The sequence below is a fragment of the Trichosurus vulpecula genome, chromosome 1 (assembly GCF_011100635.1).
Source record: "Trichosurus vulpecula isolate mTriVul1 chromosome 1, mTriVul1.pri, whole genome shotgun sequence".
In the NCBI taxonomy this organism is placed as follows: Eukaryota; Metazoa; Chordata; class Mammalia; order Diprotodontia; family Phalangeridae; genus Trichosurus; species Trichosurus vulpecula.
In genome coordinates, this window is record NC_050573.1 from 347,436,169 (window position 1) to 347,456,168 (window position 20,000).

The window sequence follows — 20,000 nt, forward strand, 5'->3', positions numbered from 1 at the left end:
AGCACTGGGTTTTTAAGTTCAAATATTTTTGATTCTTGTTTTTCTTATCTGTTCTTCCAACACACTGACAGATTTTTTCCAATCAGTACCAAATAGTATAATGATTACTACTTTATAATATAATTTAAGATGCAGAAATGCATTCCTCAATTCATTTCTATCTTTTTAAAAATCATTTCCCTTGAGATGCTAGCACTTTTGTTCCTCCAAATTAATTTTATTATTATCATATCTAGCTCGATAAAGTACCCCCTTAGAAAGTTTGATTGGTCAGGATGTTTCAAAGATCACTAAAGGTGGCTCTATCATCACATGGGCTGATCCATTAGCTCCCTGGACCAGGGCCCATACAGCCCTGAGGGACAAACTTGCTGAGGTCAGTCAGGTCTCCTCACTTTTCTTGGGTTTCAACTCCCCAGAAAATGCTGTTCTGTTTGGTTTTTGGCAGGGCAATTGGGGTTAAGCGACTTGCCCAAAGTCACGCAGCTAGTACATGTATCAAGTGTCTGAGGCCACATTTGAACTTAGGTCCTCCTGACTCCAGGGCCAGTGCTCTGCTCACTGTGCCACCTAGCTGCCCCAAAAATGTTGTTCTGCCCTTTCCAGGTCAATGCTGCCCTAGCCTCTTTTTACACTTAATAAAAAAAAAAAAAAAGCTTTATCTAAAAATTTCGCATAGACTTGACTCCTTGGCTGAGAAAATGGAAGCAAATTAAGAGTAGAATATTTTCTACCTTCTTCCCATTATCTCTTTTTCTACCCACCCCAAGCAGTATTGATAGCCTTTCTTTGATGTTTCTTTTGCCTCCAACATAACTATAAAAAAGCCCTTTGGGTTTTAATTCAGATGCAGTTTACTTTCTAACTACTAACTATTACTAACAAGAATGATGATGGTTTCAATAATCTGTCTGCTAGGAAAAGATGAAACCGTCCAAGGGAAATTAGAAAATAGGACTCAGTCATGGATTGCCACCCGTTAAAGGAGCAGAAAATATTTTGTTTTCCCTCTTAGAAAATATCAAAAGCCAGCTTCTTATCTCTATTTAAAAAAAAAAGAACCCCAGTCTATTCAGTATTGATCTTCCCTGAAGATTTGCTTCACCATCTTAAGAGCGTATGTAAATTGACTCTGCATTGATGCTAAATAACATTTAACCTCTCTTCTGCTCAGACTGAAGAGCAAAAATTTAAGCTGTTCGGGCTGTCTAAGCACCAAACTGGCCATAACTTGAAAGGTCTCTCATATTGTAAATCTTAACTTTCACTCCTTCAATGAAGGCAGAAGGCTCAATGTTTAAAGGTAATTTCAAACATGGCACTGAGTCAGAAAACTCCCGGATTCTGCTCTTTACCCTTGTACTTATTAATTAGATTACCTTAGGGGAGACACTTAACCTCTCATCAGTGGAATAAAAGGAATTGGGTCAAATGATCCCTAAGTCCCTTCCAGCTCTATGATTCTATGCAATTTTTGTTGAAGAATTCAAATGTCCATATTACATCCAACTTGGACTAACATCCTTAAGAGGACAATATCTGTAAATGTGTTAAGGTCATATTTATACTTCAGTGTTGACCACAAACATGTATATTTGTTTGTTTATTTGCTTGTTTTTTTGGAAGGAGGTAGAATCTATGCTACAGGATATCATTGCTATAGGAAATTCACAGTGAACAAATTCCCTCTGCTAATGCAGATCAGCACCTGCTTTACAACATACAGTAGAGTTCCCTGAAGCACTGAGAGGTTAGGTGACTTGCCCAGAGTGACACAGTCAGTGTCTGTCTCTGTCTCTGTGCAGTAGAACTTGCAAAGAGACCTCCCTGGTGCTAATACTCTCTCTCTCTCTCTTTCTCTCTCTCTCTCTCTCTCTCTCTCTCTCTCTCTCTCTCTCTGTCTCTCTCTTCTCTTTCTTCTCCCTGTCTCTTCTCTGTCTCCTCTCTCTTCTCTCTCTTCTCTCTCTCTCTCTCTCTCTCTCTCTCTCTCTCTCTCTCTCTCTCTCTCTCTCTCTCCCCACAAAGTGTTACCATCACATTTTGAAGCATTTTCACTTTTACAACCCTCCCCCCCCCCCCCCCCAGATAACAATACAGTACATCGGGGAATAGAGGGAAGCATTATTTTCCCCATTTGATGGGGAAAATGAGGCTTAGCAAGGTTTACCAAGTTACCCATAGTCATCCAGCTAGAAGGAGAAATCCAATCTTCTGACCTCTTTGCTTCTGCCATTAGGGCATATTGACTGGTCACCTTATTTTATTACCATAATTTTTTGCTTTATCCACATCGGCTATTCAAGTTTGGTTTCATAGGTATGGAGAGTACTGACTTGGATTTCCTAAGAAGGCCGATCTTTTCTCCCCCCTTGGTCTATATTTTTAGTGCATCATAGTGACAGAAAAGATGGGGAAGAGGAGGTCTTACCTAAGCTATGACTACAACAAGTGATTCCCTAGCTAATTAGTTTGCTAATAATTATTTGTGTTTAAAAACCTAGTTTCTGGGGTACATGTGATTAAAAATCCAAAAAGGATTTCTTTATGGAAACGCACTCAGAATAATAGTAGTATATCTCATGAATCTCATCCATTTTTCAAGAAAGCAATTTATAGCCTGTCATAGAGTCTGCAGAGGCATGGCATGTTAGACCATCTGGATTACTTTGCCCAACCACCTCAATTTCCTCAAATGAGGAAACTGTCCTTCCAAGGGCCAAGTGACTTCCCAGGTCTCACTTTGTTTCCATAGCTTTCTCTGAGGACCCATTTCTTCAGAATGAACCCGCTCATTTCCCCTTTTCTTTCTACTTCAAGCCTTGAATATATCAGCACAGGGAGAAAAGAGACCATTAGGAAATACTAGGAGGATAGAGGTCAGCAAAGATGATAACAATAGGAGATGAAGTAGCAGGGCAATGTGAACTAGAAGGCTTTTGCTTGCCTGAAAATCTGAGTGATGGTACAAAAAAGGGCAGGTGTTCTCAAGATTTGCTAACATCATTTTATCTTTTTAGTATTTCTTGCATTGCTTTAGCAACATCAAGGAGAAACATAAATTCATTTGTTTCCAACAGCGAATTTCCTCTTTGAATTAGAAGACAATTTTTCCTTAAAACATTGACTTACCTGTCCTGACCTGCAAAATTTGTGAGAAGGCCACACTGGCTGATAGCTATCTTTAGTAGCTATGGTGCGGAAGTACTTAAGAGTGAACCCTGGTGGAATGCCAAGTCTTTACATAGCAGGGCCCAATCAGACCATGCAATCTGGCATTAACAAATTCAGGTAACTTTATACAAAAGATAACAGAAATATGTTCCACCACGGCCTTACCTTGTGGTAAAAACTTGTATAATGAAGGAGTATTTTCCTTCCTGCCTGCCATGGAGACTCTTGAAGTATTGATGGAGACTGAAGGCTTGAAAAATGCAACATAAAGACTATCCATGATGCACCTAGTAAATTAGGTAATATAAACTTTTGTAGTTTGATAATGGAAGAGATAAGAAAGAAATAGGAAACCTCTCCAATCCATAGTACAAAGAAAATATGCATTGTAACATGGCATCTGACTAGCTTTATTATAGTGTCAAATCGTAACAGATATTGTCACTGACTACAAGATTATTCCTTTTTTTCAACCCTAACTCTAAAAAAGAGAAATAAATAAAAACTTAAACTGCATACATTTTTGTTAAGGAAAAATGACAAAAAAGGAAGCTGTTTTGAATTTGTGATAGACAAATGAAATAAATGAATTATCTTTATTACAGATTAAAGGGAATTTCTGTTAAGCACATTCTATGAGATGTCATATCATTTCCTATCAGGCCTCAAATTAAGTGGATTTCCCCAATACCCTTAATCTTGCTTGTTTCTGAGAGGCCATGCCTGAGAAGTTTCTGCGAAGTGGTACCAGGTGAGAGTAAAGTATACAACTTTCTTCATTCTTCAGTTGAACATTTCTGAGAAGTCTGAAATCACAAGTGTTTCTCAAGTTCCCCTAAGTTCCCAGTTTTCTCTTTTCTCTAGAGAAGGCATTCATCTTTCTAGCACTGGAAATAAAGACAAGACAGACCCTTACTTTAGGTATAAAAGTTTCACAAAGCTTTATTCTTCAGGGTGCTATTATGAGATGTATTAAGAATATGATGGTTTAAGAGCCACGTGATGGCAAGTTGGCCTCTCATTTTAAATGACAATCCCTCGAATCTGACCCCACATTCCAGAATAACTTACATGTGGAATTAAAACCAATTGACTCATCAAAGAAAAAAAGATGAGTATAGCTTTTATTTATTATTGTAATGGTGCACGTTCCCAGATAGTGCCAGACATTGCTCTAACAATCATTTTATGAGTGCAATTGCAATCACCATGGGGTAGGTATGTTTTCTTAAAGTATTTTCTGTCTGACAGTTCACCTACAACATTTCTCATCCACTTTCATAATTAAGCCTGACATTATGTTTTCGAAGGGAGAAAGAGGTCCTTTGAAATTGTAACTGAAAAGGAAAATAACAAGCTCATTGGCTTCTCCAGACAGAAATGTAAAGAAAACAAAGCCATAACATACATCTGTAAAAGACAATAAAGAGAAATGATCTATAAATGGGTCTGAAAGAATAACTGTTTTCATTCCCTTAACACATTCTGAATTGAATTCTTCTTTCAGATTTATACAAATGAAAAGTGTTTCCTTTTATGCCTGCTGAGACAAAGATGCAGAACTGGTACACATTTTAACAGGCACACACAGCCTAAAAGGAAGAAATGTAGGCATTTTCACTAAACTTGGGTTTGTTTCTTGACCTCACAGAATAAATTAAGTTGCTCTGCTGGGATTCCACAAGAAACAGATGTAGGAAGCAGTTCTTAATTGAAGACATGTCTTTATTGAGGTCATTTGTTGAAGGGAAAAGTTATTATTTTTTTATTTTGCTTCTTCTGATTTGAAGGAATAAACAAAGTAGAATCATGCAAACTTTGTAGACTACTGCAGATTTAGATTTGACATAAAGAAGAACTTTCTAAAAATTAAGGATGCTCCAAAGTGGAATGAACTGCCTGGATGAGATAGTAGGATCTCCTTCAAGTAGTGTTATAGAGGCTCCTAGACACTGCTGTAGAGAAGATATTATTGGATATGGGTTTGCCTAGATGGCTTCTCAGGTTCTTTCAAAGCCTTAGATTCTGTGATCCTACTGGTAGTCATGATGGTCTCAAGCTAGTCTAGCCAGTTGCACCTTCCAAAGTATAACATGAACTTTCAAGAAGGTAGGAGGCTAAGGTGACAAGATACAGCCAATGACCAAGAAACAGAACAAAGTTAATTGTTGTACCTGAGAAATCTTTGCAGTAAGTATTACTGATAAAGATCTGAGACATACATATGTGTGTGTATACATATATATATATATATGTGTGTGTGTGTATATGTATGTATAACTGATTCAAATACAAAAGACCAAGAGCAACTATCAAGTAGATAAAAGGTCAAGGATATGAATTTCTCAAAGGAAGAAATCCAAGCTATCAGTAACCATATAAAAATGCTTAAAATACTAGTAATTAGAGAAATTAAAATTAGAACAACTCTGATATTCTATGTCATACCCATCATATTGGAAAAAGATAATTTTTTTAAAAAGTGACATTTATTGGAAGGCCTACAGGAAAAATAGGAATACATATGCCCTGTTGGAGCTGTGAATTGGTTCAGTCATTCTAGAAAGGAATTAGGAATTATTCTTGAAAAAAAAGTCATTTACCTGGGCATACCCTTTGACCCAGTGAAACCATTGTTAGACCTATGCCCCTACAAGATCAAAGAAAGAACAAAAGGATCCATTTGAACTAAAATATTTTTGGTAGCTCTATTTGTTTTAACAAAGAACTGGAAACTAAAGTTGCTCATCAGTTGGGGAATGACTGAAATTGTGGCACCCTAACATAAAGGTGTAGTAGATAGGATGCTAGATTTGAAGTCATGAAAACTCTCTAGCTATGAGATCCTGGGCAAGTCATTTAACTTCACTTGTTCTCCTGTGATTATCATGCCATAAGAAATGACGAAAGGGACAGTTTTAGAACAAATTCAGAAGACACAACACTAACGCAATAAACTTATCCAACTAATTGGGAAATTTTTATGAAATGATTCTAAGTGAAATAAGCAGAAGCAAGAAAACAAATTATACAATAGCAACACCATTGTAAAAGAAAATAATTCTGAAAGCCTTAAGAACTCTTATCAACGGACAACCACAATTCTAGAAGACTGATGAAACACACTACCCAAATTTTGATAGTTTCAGACACGACCAATGTGGGAAATTTTTTTTAATATAGATTATATGTATTTGTTACAAAAGTTTTGTTTTGTTTTGTTTTTTTCTTTTCTCAATGTGGGGTGCGATCAAGTGGATGGGAAAAGAAAGGTGGTGATAGGCTGCAAAAGCAAAAAAAGAAAAAGAAAGAAAGCAGTATTGAAGCATTTGTTAAATGCTCAGAAGAGAGCAGAAGGAGACAGACTAGCAGAACAGCTTTGAAAGTTACATGTTAGTTACATAATAGAAAAAACAAGTTGAAGAGAGGTTCATGGTTTCAATCTACAAGGTTTCAATCAGAGTTCTCAATTCTACATTGTAAGTAGAAATGTTCATTTTATTTGGTGCTTGATAAGTTCAGAATATTTTTAAAATTATTTCACATGAACATCAATACATGATCTTGCACTCAATTACCCATGAACTAGGCTAGGGTACTGGGCACAGCACAATATTTTATTAAACTTCCACTTAATTTGTTTCTTCTTAAGAAACAAAAAGATTGTCCTTTCCCACCTGACACCTTGAAATGATTGTGTAATTTTATGACAGAAATACATTTCTATTAATCATTTTGTTCTTTTCAGGAGGAAAATGAGGTGTAAAAATTTTAGATGTTTAGAAGAAAGATGATTTCTAAGAGGACAAATGAAAAGTTTCGAGATCCTAAATTTAGTTATCTTTTATTCTTAAATGTCTGCAAAAAACACTAACTTGGAACCATAGGAACTAGATTCAAGTTTTGCATTCTTCTTCTTACTACCTGTGTGACTTTGGAGAAGTGACTTTACCTCTGGACTTCAGTTTCCTCATTTGGAAAACAAAGGCATTGCACTAAATGATGTCTAAGATCTCTTCCAGCTATAAAATGAATAATCCCTATAATTTTTTTTTTATCATTCTGTACTTCAATCTCTTGGCTGCCTTTTCAAATCCTGGAAGTAAGATGCTACTTGAATAAATTAAAAAATAAAATGTATAGAAAACTTTTCCAAAAGCGTTAAACCTAAGGATCACTGAGATTTTCACACACACACACACACACACACACACACACAGGACCACCCACATCTGTCATGTTGTCCAAGTGATCTCCGACTTTGAGAATAAAGGAATATCACTCCACATGAATTTGATATTTATATCCTTTTATTTGGCTCTTAAACATTAACAGACAAACTGGCTGTTAGACATTATCCTAAAATCTTCTGGAGAGACAGTTGATTATAAGTATTAGCAAACAGACCACCATGAAGATAAACTGTAGCTTATACAACAATATTTCTTTAGAGAAAATGAAGTTGAGAAATTCTCTGAGGAAGTTAAAAAGATCTTCTAAATTTAGTCAACATATACTTTAACAAATTGGTGATTTCAACTCAAAGGTGGTGACAGAGAAAGTTGGAAATAATACTTTGCGATAAAGAAATTAAATTACCCAAAGACTTGCAGACTACTCAGAAGTTTCAAGTCTGTGTAACATAAATATTTTCTTCAAGAAGAAATTAGAGCAAATTTGCTCTAATATTAGATACAGCACAGTGGTCATTCTTTGATACAATATACATAAATGAGGTCCTATTTAAGTCAAATGAAGGGTCTCAATTTATTATCCACCACCACAATCATCGGACAGTTTAGACTCATGGCACAAATAAATCATCGCATTATACTGCTTACTGCATTTGAACATGAAGGGCATAAGTAATGTTTATATGGAAATTAAAAGTACTCATATCTGTTATATTTCATTAATTTGTTAAGTACAATATAATAAACTGTTTTCCTCAAAACAGCAACTTTTAAAAATTGAAATTATCCAAAAATGGTTATAAATTTCTTAATCTTTCAACAATTAAATTTGTTGTAAATTTTTATTGATTCTAATTTTTCCTGTGTGCTATGTATTAATCCATATACATCATTTTTAATGAGCCTAAGGTGCTCACTGCCACCTAAAACCCATCTTTTTTTATGCCAATATTCTTCAACTGATGCTAAATGTCTCTGAATCATAGAACATCATGCTCTCAGAAGAATAAAAAGTTCAAGAAACAGAGTCTAGGGTAGCTGCAGTATAATAAAAATTACAAAATAGCTAGCACTTTTGTAGTGCTTTAAGGTTTACAAAGGGTTTTGCACACTATCTCATCTGATCTCATCAAAACCCTGTGAATAGAGCAATGGACTGGCAGTCTGAAAGACCTGATATCGAATCTGGCCTCAGGCATTTACTAGATATGTAACTTTGGATAAGTCACTTAACCTCTCTTTGCCTCAATTTCCTCCTCTGTAAAATGGGAGTAACACTCCTTAGGGTGTTGCAAGGCTCAAAGAAGATAATATTTGTAAAGTTCAGCACAGTGCCTGGCACACAGTTGGTACTATGTGAGTGCTGGTTGGTGTATTATTATTATAAAGTAAGTGCTATTATTATCCCCAGAGTCTGAGAGTGTTTAAGTGACTGACTCGCCCAGGGTAATAAAGTTAGTGTCAAAGGCAAGATTTGTACTCGGGTCTTCCTGAGTCAAAGTCCAGTGCTCACTTATGTCTTATAGGGGAAAGTGGCTTAAAAAATTATCAAGGATACATTTGATCCTAAAAATAAGTATATCAATAATGTTTAGCAAGTAAGGGATCACAGAAGTAGTGATCTGTAGCGTACAGAGAATCCATCTCAAAGTCAGGAAGACCTGGGTTCTAATCCTGCATCTAACCTATATTGATCTTATGACCCTGAGTATTCACTGGGAACTCCTTATACCAAAGAAATCACACATGGGGACTGGGCCTGTGAACTGGGATTTCATTGCTACAGGAGCTTCCAATGAGGAAATTCCCCATACCAAGGCAGAACAATATTGACTCTGCAGCTTATAGCCTTGAGAGTTGCCTAGGTCACTGACTGTACTCAGGGTCATCAATATATGTCAGAGGTAGGACTAGTGATCCCTCACTTGCTATACATAATTGATATATTTACATATACATACACACACACATATATCACTAGTTCAAAGCGTTCTTAAATCATTGAAAAGTTGAGTATCATGTAAAGAAATATACTGTAATTCAAGCTTGAAGCCATAAAATTGATCAGGCAAGTCCCTAAACTTCATTTGCATTGTGAATGTTACAGACATGGAAAGACCTTGAGTAAGTCCCATCCGTGTCTCCTCAACTTCAGGTTTAGTTACGTGCACTTATCATGCCTACGTTAGGTAAATGCTGATAAATGTTTAACCACTGACTGGAGGGGGCAAATGTTCTTTCACCATACTCTTAAATTTAATTATCGTTATTAACATTTTCTCCCTGATTTTCTTAATTTTCAGCAATCAGCAGAACAACACATCTATCTCTGATTTGTAGTGTTAATTGATTTCTGAAGTGTAAATGCTTATAATGAAAATTTAACAAGTGTTTCTCCTGAGCTAGAGCTGACCTCAGCATGCCCATTTCTACTTATCTTTCAGGAACATACAAAGGGAAAGTCACAATGTAACAGATTTGCAGGACCAGAAATACATTGCTAATTCAAATCAACAAAGGGCCTACTATGTGTAAAGTGCATAACGTGCAGAGACAACGAAATGTATCATGAGAAAATTGATGAGATAGTGACTGTAAGAGAACTCGTAATTTGAGTACTACCATCGTCTCTAAAAGTTATAAAGTGAGGGGCAAAAATCCCTTTTAACATAAGCGGTTTTCTCAAAGCTTGTCAGATTACAAAACCGTTATTTTTCTTCTGTTTTGATTCGTTTAGACCCAACAATTTCTGAATCAATAAACTTGCTTGAAAGCAGCACTGAGCGTCTCTGATTTTCCTAGCCTCCAGAGGGGATTGAAACTCTTAGTCAAACTCCCTTTCAAAGTGAGGCCTCCTGCTCAGAAATACAATATTGTCTCATTAAAATGAGAGTCCCCAGCTGGGAAAGGGCATTAGCTGCATTCAAAAGAGAGTGGTAAGAACATTCATTAAGTATCTTCTAAAAACATCTTAGGAAGAAAGTTATCTTCTTGAAAAAGTTTTTAAGAACTTTAGACCAACAAGGGTTAGAAAATTGAACAAATAACACTCCCTTCCCACTTGCTTTTTATTCTCTTTCTTTTTCAACTAAATCCCCACTTTCTATCTCAGAAAAAGGTTTTGTTGGTTTTTTTTTTGTTTATTTGTTTGTTTAAATCAGTGGGGTATTCTTGGGGGTAAATAATGTGCCTAGGCAGCCAGATGGCTCAGTGGATAGTGCAGGGGGGCCTGGAGTCAGAAAGAACTGAGTTCAAATGAAGCCTCAGACACTTATCTAGCTGTGTGAACCCGGGCAAGTCACTTAACCTCTGTTTATTTTAATCCACTGGAGAAGGAAATGGAAAACCACTCCAGTATCTTTGCTAAGAAAACTCAATACAGGGTCACGAAGAGTCAGACATGACTCAACAACAAACAAGGCAAAAGAAGCTAAGTAGGACATAGAGTTCTTTTTTTTTTTTTTTACGGAGAAGAACTGTGATCAATGAAATGAATCATGCGAAAGGAGAAACAGGACCAAAAGAAAAAAAAACAACCCAAAAACAAAAACAAAAGAGAGAAAAAGAAAAAAGAAAGGGGGGAAAAAGGCTAGCATGAAGTGTGCCTCAATCTGCATTCATACTTCATAATTCTTTCTCTGGATGTAGACAGCATTCTCCATCGTGAGTCCTTTGGAGTTGTCTTTGTACCTTGTGTTGCTGAGAAGAGCAAAGTCTGTCAGGGTTGGTCCTCACAGAATCCATATATCTGTGGTTGTGTATAATGTTCTCCTGGCCATAGAGTTCTTTTAAAGATCTTTTAAACTGAATCAAAACTATCTTTTAATTTTAAATCTAATCATATTCATTAAAAAAATTTGGCATGTAAAATACTTCTAACTAAGGAATTTTGTTGATTACACAAATATTTTAAAATCTATGTAATTCAGAATTTGGACAACTCATTGAAGTATCTATTTTGTTCTCAATGAACTATGAGAATTTTTTCATAGAATAAATAGGTTTACTAAGTGAAAATTTATCATGTCCATATGCCAAAATACACACATGTGTATTACTCTCAATATATAATATCCAGTCTACATAGTGCAATCTTTCATTGTACTGAACAAGTGATCCTATAACTTTGTGTTTAATACCCAAATTTTAGTTTATATCTGATGAGATCGTATACATATGTATATAAGCATACATACATGTAAACACATGTGTGTACGAAGAAGACATATATACATATATATAGTTGGTCTCCATTCATAAATCTAAAGTAAAACAAATAGTTTTAAGAGTAGATGACAGAATTAATGAGCATTTATTAAGCACCTACTATGTTCCAAGCACTGGGCACACAAATACAAAAGCTAGCCCCTGCCTCACAAATATCCCATTAGGTGAAAATAACACCTGTGGGGAGCTGCGGCCAGGAAACAGTATTTTGGTCACAGGGACATAGTGAATAAAGCTATGGGTCAATTGATTCCTTTCCAGATGTGTTAGTCTGACTGCTCTTCCCAGAGCCAGAATCAGAATGTGGGGAAGGCTGGACTTGGAAGGGCAAACTGTAGCATGCAGGAAAATCCCTGTAGGGTTAATGGGATATAAGATCTTCCACACAGAACCCTGATGCAGAGCCAATAAGGCTCTGGGCCACAGGGATTTCCATGCCTTTCCAATTAAGTGCTGATTTCCAAGCTTCTTGGTGCTAAGCCAATCAACAGTCTTTGATTGGAAACCATATATATTGTATTGCTTGGAGGGAGAGGCAGGCAAGGAGAGAAATGGGGGGAAGGAGGAACTTGCCTAGGGGAACTTGCCTGTGGGGAGGTTTGACAGACAGAATGATTGCTATGTCTGTGCTCCCTGGATTGGTAAATTTTGCTTTCTAGTATCCCAACAGTGATGTTTTGAATAAATATTTTGGTTTTGTCTTGGAAGAAGAGAGTTTATTATATTTTGTGAACCAACCCTGGAAATACACATGTATATTCATAGCAGCTGCTACAGGTATCACATTGGCATTACAGTGCCTGGGTGTAGCAGTGTGATGGGCCTGGGTCAGGATAGTTGTGGGGAACAACGACCATTTACCATTCCTGGGTTCTAGGGCAGAGCTGGAGTGCCAAGTGAGAGGACGTTGCTGAATGTTGTTCCACAAGGCTAGGGATGCTCTCTTCTAAGGATGATCACCTCTAATTCTTTGAATCTCCATAGATTTCAAGCTAGAAGCGACCTTAAGAGGCCATCAAGTCTAATTCCCTTGTTTTAGAGATGAGGAAACTGAAATATAAAGAAGTTAAGGCACTAGCCCATGGTCTAATAGACACGGAGTGTCTGGTGTAGGATTCAAATCCAGATCTTCATGATTCCAAATCTGTGAATCTTTTCACTGATTACACAGCACCTCATTTATCTTATACATAGTAAGCACTCAATAAATGTTTCTAGATGAATATGGTGCCTCTTATACATATGATATTCCATAATGTACTGGATCATTTTTTAAATTTCCCTTCTTTGAAGCAATGAGGACCTATCATTTGAAAGGCACTGAGCAGGGAACCTGTCATACCTAGATTGTCTGTCTCCTCTAGTGTCCAGCAGAGGACGGTACTCTTCACACTAGACGTTTAATGAATGAGGAGTTTTGTTTGCTGTATATGTTTTGAATTATGTGGCAGGTCAGTGTACAACTGAAAGAGAAAAAAAAACAGCCCAGTTCCTGCCCTAGAGGAAGCTTATGATTTAGTTGGAGAGACAGGACACACTTGTATGAAAAAACATAACACAATCAGTAATGGTTAATGCCAAATATAATAAGCCCTATAGGAAGGAGTTTGGGGGAAGACAAAGATCGCTCCATTCCACAAAATTTCTGAAAAACTAATAGTAAAGTCGATTGGTAGATTTATTCTGGGAAATCCATGGCCTTGATAGATTAGATGTTAACTTCTGTGGCTTACGAGACTTGACTGTATATGACTGTGACATAGATCTAAGCTTAAAAGTCTACACAACAGATTAAAAATAAATAAATAAACGTGGTGGTAGGAGACATCAGGAGGAATCAGAATGAGAAGAGCCAGAGACCAGAAGATGTCATGAGAGCTGAGTTGCCTTTCCATGGAGATTAGTAAGGTCCTTTGGGAATGCCTTTGCTGTATTCAGTCGAGGATTAGAGACTGGGCAAATTTCAAGGACAGATGCTGCTCTAGAAGTCAGAAGGGCTTCAAACTAAGTTAAACAAGTCATCACAGATGCTCTTAATACCAGTGGGAAAAGCTCCCAAATATCATGGAGGGTTTTGCTCCCTATCCATCTCAGTTAGCTGGGAACAACTGGATCCCATTTCTGATTTATGTATTTTGTGCGTAAAATTGATTCTTTTATTTTGATTCAGTTTTTCTTCATGTAAAACAGTATTTTGACCTTGAAATGGTCATGAATGGTTTATTTGATCATAGGTGGAGTATAGAGGGAGTTAATGGAAAACACAGACTGGCTAAAATCTAGAAAGTGTAAGATAGGGCAGAGATTCTACTCTCTATCTAATATTGTTGTTCAGTTGCCAAAGTCCTGTCTGACTCTTCATGACCCCATTTGGGGTTTTCTTGGCGAGGATACTAGAGTGATATGCCATTTTCTTCTCCAGCTCATTTTACATTTGAAGAAACTGGTACAAATAGGGTTAAGTGACTTGCCCATGGTCACACAGCTAGTAGATGTCTGCAGCCAGATTTAAACTCAGAAAGATGAGTCTTCCTAACTCTAGGCCCAGCATTCTATCCGCTGCACCACCTGGCTGCCCTTGTCTAATAGTAGAAGGCATTTCCTCTCTGACCAGAGAACTCAAGCTACATAATTTCATTAATAATACCCTGAACTAAAAAATCTATATTTTTGTAAGCAACTCTGACCAGTAGAAGAAAAAAAACTCTTTGTGGATCTTGAGCAATTGAAAAGCACAAAGCTTTTCTAAAAGCTCTGTAGTCATCTGAGTTGCTTGAAACCAGAGTGTCTTGGGGACAGTTTCATCTTCAGTGAGGGGAAAGAATCCCTTAGGCTGTGACTAGAGGAGAAGGTTCTTCCTTGAGTGTGGAGAAAGATGTGGTCTGGGAGGATTCCATTCTAGCCCCTTCCTTGGAGGAAGGAGTGAGGAGTAAGTTGCCAGCTCACCAGCTCTGCTATAGAGTGACCTCTAATGGTCTCACAATTCTTATGTGCCGATCTCAGCTCTGGGCTTTCTGTTGACCTCACTTAAAAAATCAGATCTCTGATAGGCCACAAAAGCAAAGATTTTGGGCTAGAAGGGATCTTAGAGGTCATCTAGTCCAACCCTCTCACTTTATAGATGAGGAAACTGAGAGCCAGAGAAATTAAATGATTTGCCTTTTTAGTTTGTCCCACACACTTCCCCCACCTCTCTACACTGCTTCTCATTGTTCATCCAGTTCCTAGATACTTAAGGCAGCTGGGTGGCACAGTGCCTGGGGTCAGGAAGACCTGAGTTCAAAACCAGCCACAGATACCTCTTAGCTGTGTGACCCTGGGCAAGTCACTTAACCCTGTTTGCCTCAGTTTCTTAATCTGTAAAATGAGCTGAAGAAGGAAATGGTAAACCAGTCCAGTTTCTTTGCCAAGAAAATCACAAATGGCATCACCAAGAGTCAGACATAACTGAACAACAGCAATAGTGCCTGAATAGAACAAAGATAGTGGAATTATGTCTCCAATGATATGTGACTGTGAAAAATAATGTGTTAAGAGAGTTGGGTTATATTTTCAGCTACATGTATCTATTCATATTCCCATATAAATATGCATATCACAGAAGCATAATAGAAAGAGCTCTGGACAAGGAGCTGGAAGACTTGGGTTTGAATCTTAGCTCTTCTGCTAACTAGTTGTAGGACCATCGGTCAATCATTTAAGCTTTCTGATCCTCAGTTTTCTCATCACGGGAATGAAGTTCCTTTAGGGCAGAGGTTGCTCTTACTTTTGTCTTCATATCTCTAGTACCTAGCACCCTGCTTTACAGAGGGTAGGTGCTTAATGAAGAATTGTTGAGTAGAACGAGTTTTAATCTGTAAAATAGTAATAGTAAAGCTTGCACTACCTCATAGGGTTGTAAAGTGCTGCAGAAATGAGATGATGATAAGGAGAAAGAGGAGGAGATGGAAGAAGAAAAAGAGGAGGGAAAAAAGGAGGAAAGAGAGGAGGAGGAGAAAGAGAAGAAGAATGGCAAGGAAGAAGAACTGAATGGTCAGGGCAATTAGAGGAAAACAAAGAGCCAAGTGTAACAGAAAAAAAGGTTGTACCAGATCTTCATGCAACTTTTAATTACCATATTTTACCACACAATCATCACACCCTTTTTTTCAGTCCAAAAAATTGGTTTGTAACCATTCATCACATATCATCACATGGCATAATTCTGTTCATCAGTCATGACACTTAAAAGGTAAACAGAGCAGCAATGAATTCACCAGTGGTACATGGATACACATTTATCTCTCGAGTATTGGGTGCCACAAGCCTAGAACTCTCAGTGCATGTGCTTTGTCAGTATTCAATTTTAACATACATTCACAAGTATTCTGTGCATCCTAATCTTGCACCAAAGGCAGTTTAGTGATAAAGGATTTTTAAGTAATACCGGCACAATTTTTTTTAAAAGCGTCACATAATGGTCACACCCACTTTTTTGCAAAAAATGTGGCATGAAATCTGTGATCATTATGCAGTGAAATATGGTACTTTCTTGCTCTTTAGTGCCTCTTCTTTGGGGTGAAATGATGAAAGAAAAATGAAAAGTCAGATGTATTTATGTTGGCATTTAAAGACTCCAGCAAACTGGTCCTATTCTATCTTTCCAGTCTTATTACTCATTACTGCCTTCCCTCACATTATGGTCCTTCTTTGTGGCACTTCATCAGCTATATCCATGTGTTTCCACTGACCTAGAAAGACCCTAATTCAAGAAGATACTTCATCCTCACCTCCCTTCTTAACACTCCTGTTTCCTCCAAGGCTCAACTTGATACCTTCTGACCCCTCCCCCCTTCCCAGCTGTCAGTGCCTCCCCCTAAATTACCTTGTATTTATTAAACATATTAAAACTAATTTAAAACTAAAATATTAAAACTAATAGGAATACACATATTCAAATGAAATCAATTACATTGAAACACAATTATAAAAATGTTTTTAAAAAAAGTTCACAGATCCCAAGAAACCTGTTTTAGTAGAAGTTTTAACTATTGATTATAACGAATTTTTAGGATTATCAAAGGATACATACCCTTTAGCCAGTCTTTTCTGATCCTCTGATTACCAGGAATCCTCAAGTTTGATGATGTTGTTCATCCTTTGTTTTAGGAAAGGATCAATGACATCATGGGGTGATGTCTTGATTTGTGTGTCAATGGAATTCAAGCGAGGCCAAGTTGTACAAAGTTCAGCCTCACTCTCTTTTCCAGAGTCATCAAAGTCCAGTCGCAAGACGACTGGATGTTCTTGGCATCTTTGATAGCTGACCGAGTTCTAAGCACTCCACGTAGCTTCTTTCAGCCAATTTCATGCCTATTGCGACAAATCGTTCCCATCTGCTTATTTTTACCAGGGAGTCTTTACAGTCTAGACATGCCCTTAACTCACCAATACGTTTGAGGCCTGTCATTTACCCTAAACCTGGTCTAGCCTGCCTGCCGAGAATTCTCCACAGAGAATAAGTAAAAGCACTGATAATGATATACAAATAGGGCCAAAACAATAAAATGCAATTAAGCTTCTTGGTATCAATGTAACAAGTTATTTGTTAGGATTTGTGTATGCAGATATGTATATTCATGTTTATAAATATAATCCAAGAAGGAAAACAGACAAATGTGATGGAACAAACAGGGAGGAGCACTATGTGCAATGTCCTACATCAGATGGTCTCCTGTTTCATTCCACAAAAATTAAAAATCAAGAAAGGGAAGGATCCATATTTGCTAAAGACATGGTAGTTTACTTAGAAAACCTTAGGAAATCAGCAAAGATAGTAACTGAAACAACAACTTCAGCAAATTTGCAAGCTACAAAACAAAACCACAAAAAAACAACAGCATCTCTTTATAATAGACATCAAACATGCAGCCCACTGACCACATGTGACCCACAACACTCCTGAGTGCAGGGGAACCAGGTTAAAATGTAATTAGAAAATATTTAACAAAATATATAAAATACAATAAGGCAGATAATATCACATTTTAAAACTAAGTCAATATGCTGTCTGTAGGGATCCCCACATACAGATTAGGGGTCCATTTTCTATTTGAGTTTGACGCCACTACTGGATAATAATAACAAAAGCCAAGAGGCAAAAATACAAAGGGAAGTTCCATTCCAAATAATTACAAAATTCATAAAATACTTGGGGGAGGGGGTCAATGTACTAAAGCACACAAAATACTTGTATAGATTCAATTACATAGTGTTCCTTAAATAAATAAAAAACAATTTAAAAAGCTTAAGGAAGATTCAGTGCTCATGGCTAGGCCATGCCAAAATAGTAAAAATGTCAATACTATCAAAGTTAATTTACTGTATTAATAATTCTATTCCAGTTAAACTATCACAGGGATTATTTGGAGAACTAAAATAATAAATACATTTGAAGGAGCAAAAGATCTAAATTATGAAGGGAAATAATGAAAAGAGTAGGAATGAATGGGAAATTATAGCTCTAGGCCTCAAACGATACTATAAAGCAGCAGTTATCAAAACCGTTTGGAACTTATTTTAAAAAATAGAGAAGTAGTTTTCTTCCTTTTGTCTCCGGTCCTTGTTAGTGGCGCCATGGGTCACCAGCAGCTCTACTGGAGTCACCCTCGCAAATTCGGCCAGGGGTCTCGGTCGTGCCGCGTCTGTTCGAACCGGCATGGCCTGATCCGCAAGTATGGCCTGAACATGTGCCGTCAGTGCTTCTGGCAGTACGCAAAAGACATCGGCTTCATCAAGTTGGACTAAGTTATATTAACGGATCTTGCTTACACTGACCATCAGTGACTATATACCATTTTACTGGATTCTGGACGACTATTTGATCTACCCTCCTAAAGATCTGATTCTGTTGTACATTCTATGCTACCATTTGCATATATGATTAAAAAGGTCATCCTCAGTTATTAAAAAAAAAAAAATAGAGAAGTAGATCAATGGAATACACCAGACAAGGGAAAATCAGAAATAATAAACTCAGTAACCCAGTGTTTGATAAACTCAACAACATAAATTGCTTAGGAAAAAACTAACTATTTTACATAAACTTTTGGGAAAATGGGATAGGTTTTTTTTGATGGAAATTAGTTTTGGAACAATATTTTATACCATGTTTCATAATAAATTCAAAAAAGAGAGGCTCCACACATACCAAAATAATTATAATTATAACTTCTTTTGGTTGGACTGAAAACAGAGTGGCTAAATAAACTGTGGCATGTACATGTAATGGAATATTACTATGCTGAGAGAAATAAGTTTTTTTTTTACTATGAATTCTTTATTATCTATACATATATACAGATTCATATATATGTATGTATATGTATATATGACACAAAAAGTTCAATTAAACAGAAATTTCTTAGGTCACATAATCTTGTTTTCCATGCAGGTATGGCTATATGTGCAAAGCAAACCTAAGATACTCTGATCCCTCTGTGCTCCCAGATTTAAACGGGAAATAATTGAAACATCATCAATATAGAGAAGCATGGAAAGGCTTACATGAACTGAATGAAGTAAGAAGAGCTAAGAAAATAATATACAAAATGACTACGGTAATTTAAATGAAAAGAAAAAGTACCCAAAAATCTAATAATTGAAAGTGAATATTATAAAACTACAAAAAACAAACATGGCCCCAAAGAAAAGATAATAGAAGATTCTTCCTTCCACAGCCTTTGCATGGGTGTTAAGTCCAAAGGCGTGAATCTGCATATTTTTTTCATTGATTTATTTGATTTATTTCATTGGTTGTTCTGTCTCTTCTTTCCCTTTAAATTTTCTTTAAACTTTTTTTTTCAAAATTTATTATATGGGATATCTCACCAGGAGAGAGAAAGAGGCAGGATATGAGAGAAATATAGTCAATATAAAAGTATATCAATAAAATTTATTCATTAAAAATCAAAAAGAACCTGAAGAGCATACAAAAGTGGCAAAGGATTCTGGAATAAAAGGGGTATAGTCAATGAGCAAAATATTTGAGAAAAAAAAACAAACTGATATTTTAAAACTGTGTGAAAAGGTGAGTGGCAGAAACAAAAGAAAGTTGGTGTTGGGAAATGATTAGACCTTAAGGGAATCTAAGAAATATTTCTTTCTACAGAAGGTAATCTGCATGGAAAACAGAATGCCAGAGGCAGCAGCAACCATTTCATCCAGGAATATATTAGAGCAGCATCTGGATGCCACTCTACCCCTGCAAGGCAAATTGTACATGGACATAGGTAGAACCTCCAGCTTTGAGAAGAGGCACAATCTCCCTCCAAACTAAATGGCTCAATGGGGATACTGGAAAAGCAATGTTTGCTCTCACTTTGAAGATCCCTCATGCCAGAAAACACGCAATTCTGATAATTATTGATA

General features: G+C 36.7%; 1 protein-coding gene across 1 annotated transcript; it reads left to right on the plus strand.

The window, feature by feature from the left end:
* The first annotated feature begins 18,173 nt into the window (after window positions 1-18,173).
* On the plus strand, window positions 18,174-18,550 carry LOC118834089 (40S ribosomal protein S29-like). Its single transcript, XM_036741533.1, has one exon. The coding sequence runs from the start codon at window positions 18,207-18,209 to the stop codon at window positions 18,375-18,377; it is 171 nt and encodes a 56-aa protein (XP_036597428.1). The 5' UTR covers window positions 18,174-18,206; the 3' UTR covers window positions 18,378-18,550.
* The last annotated feature ends 1,450 nt before the right edge of the window (window positions 18,551-20,000 follow it).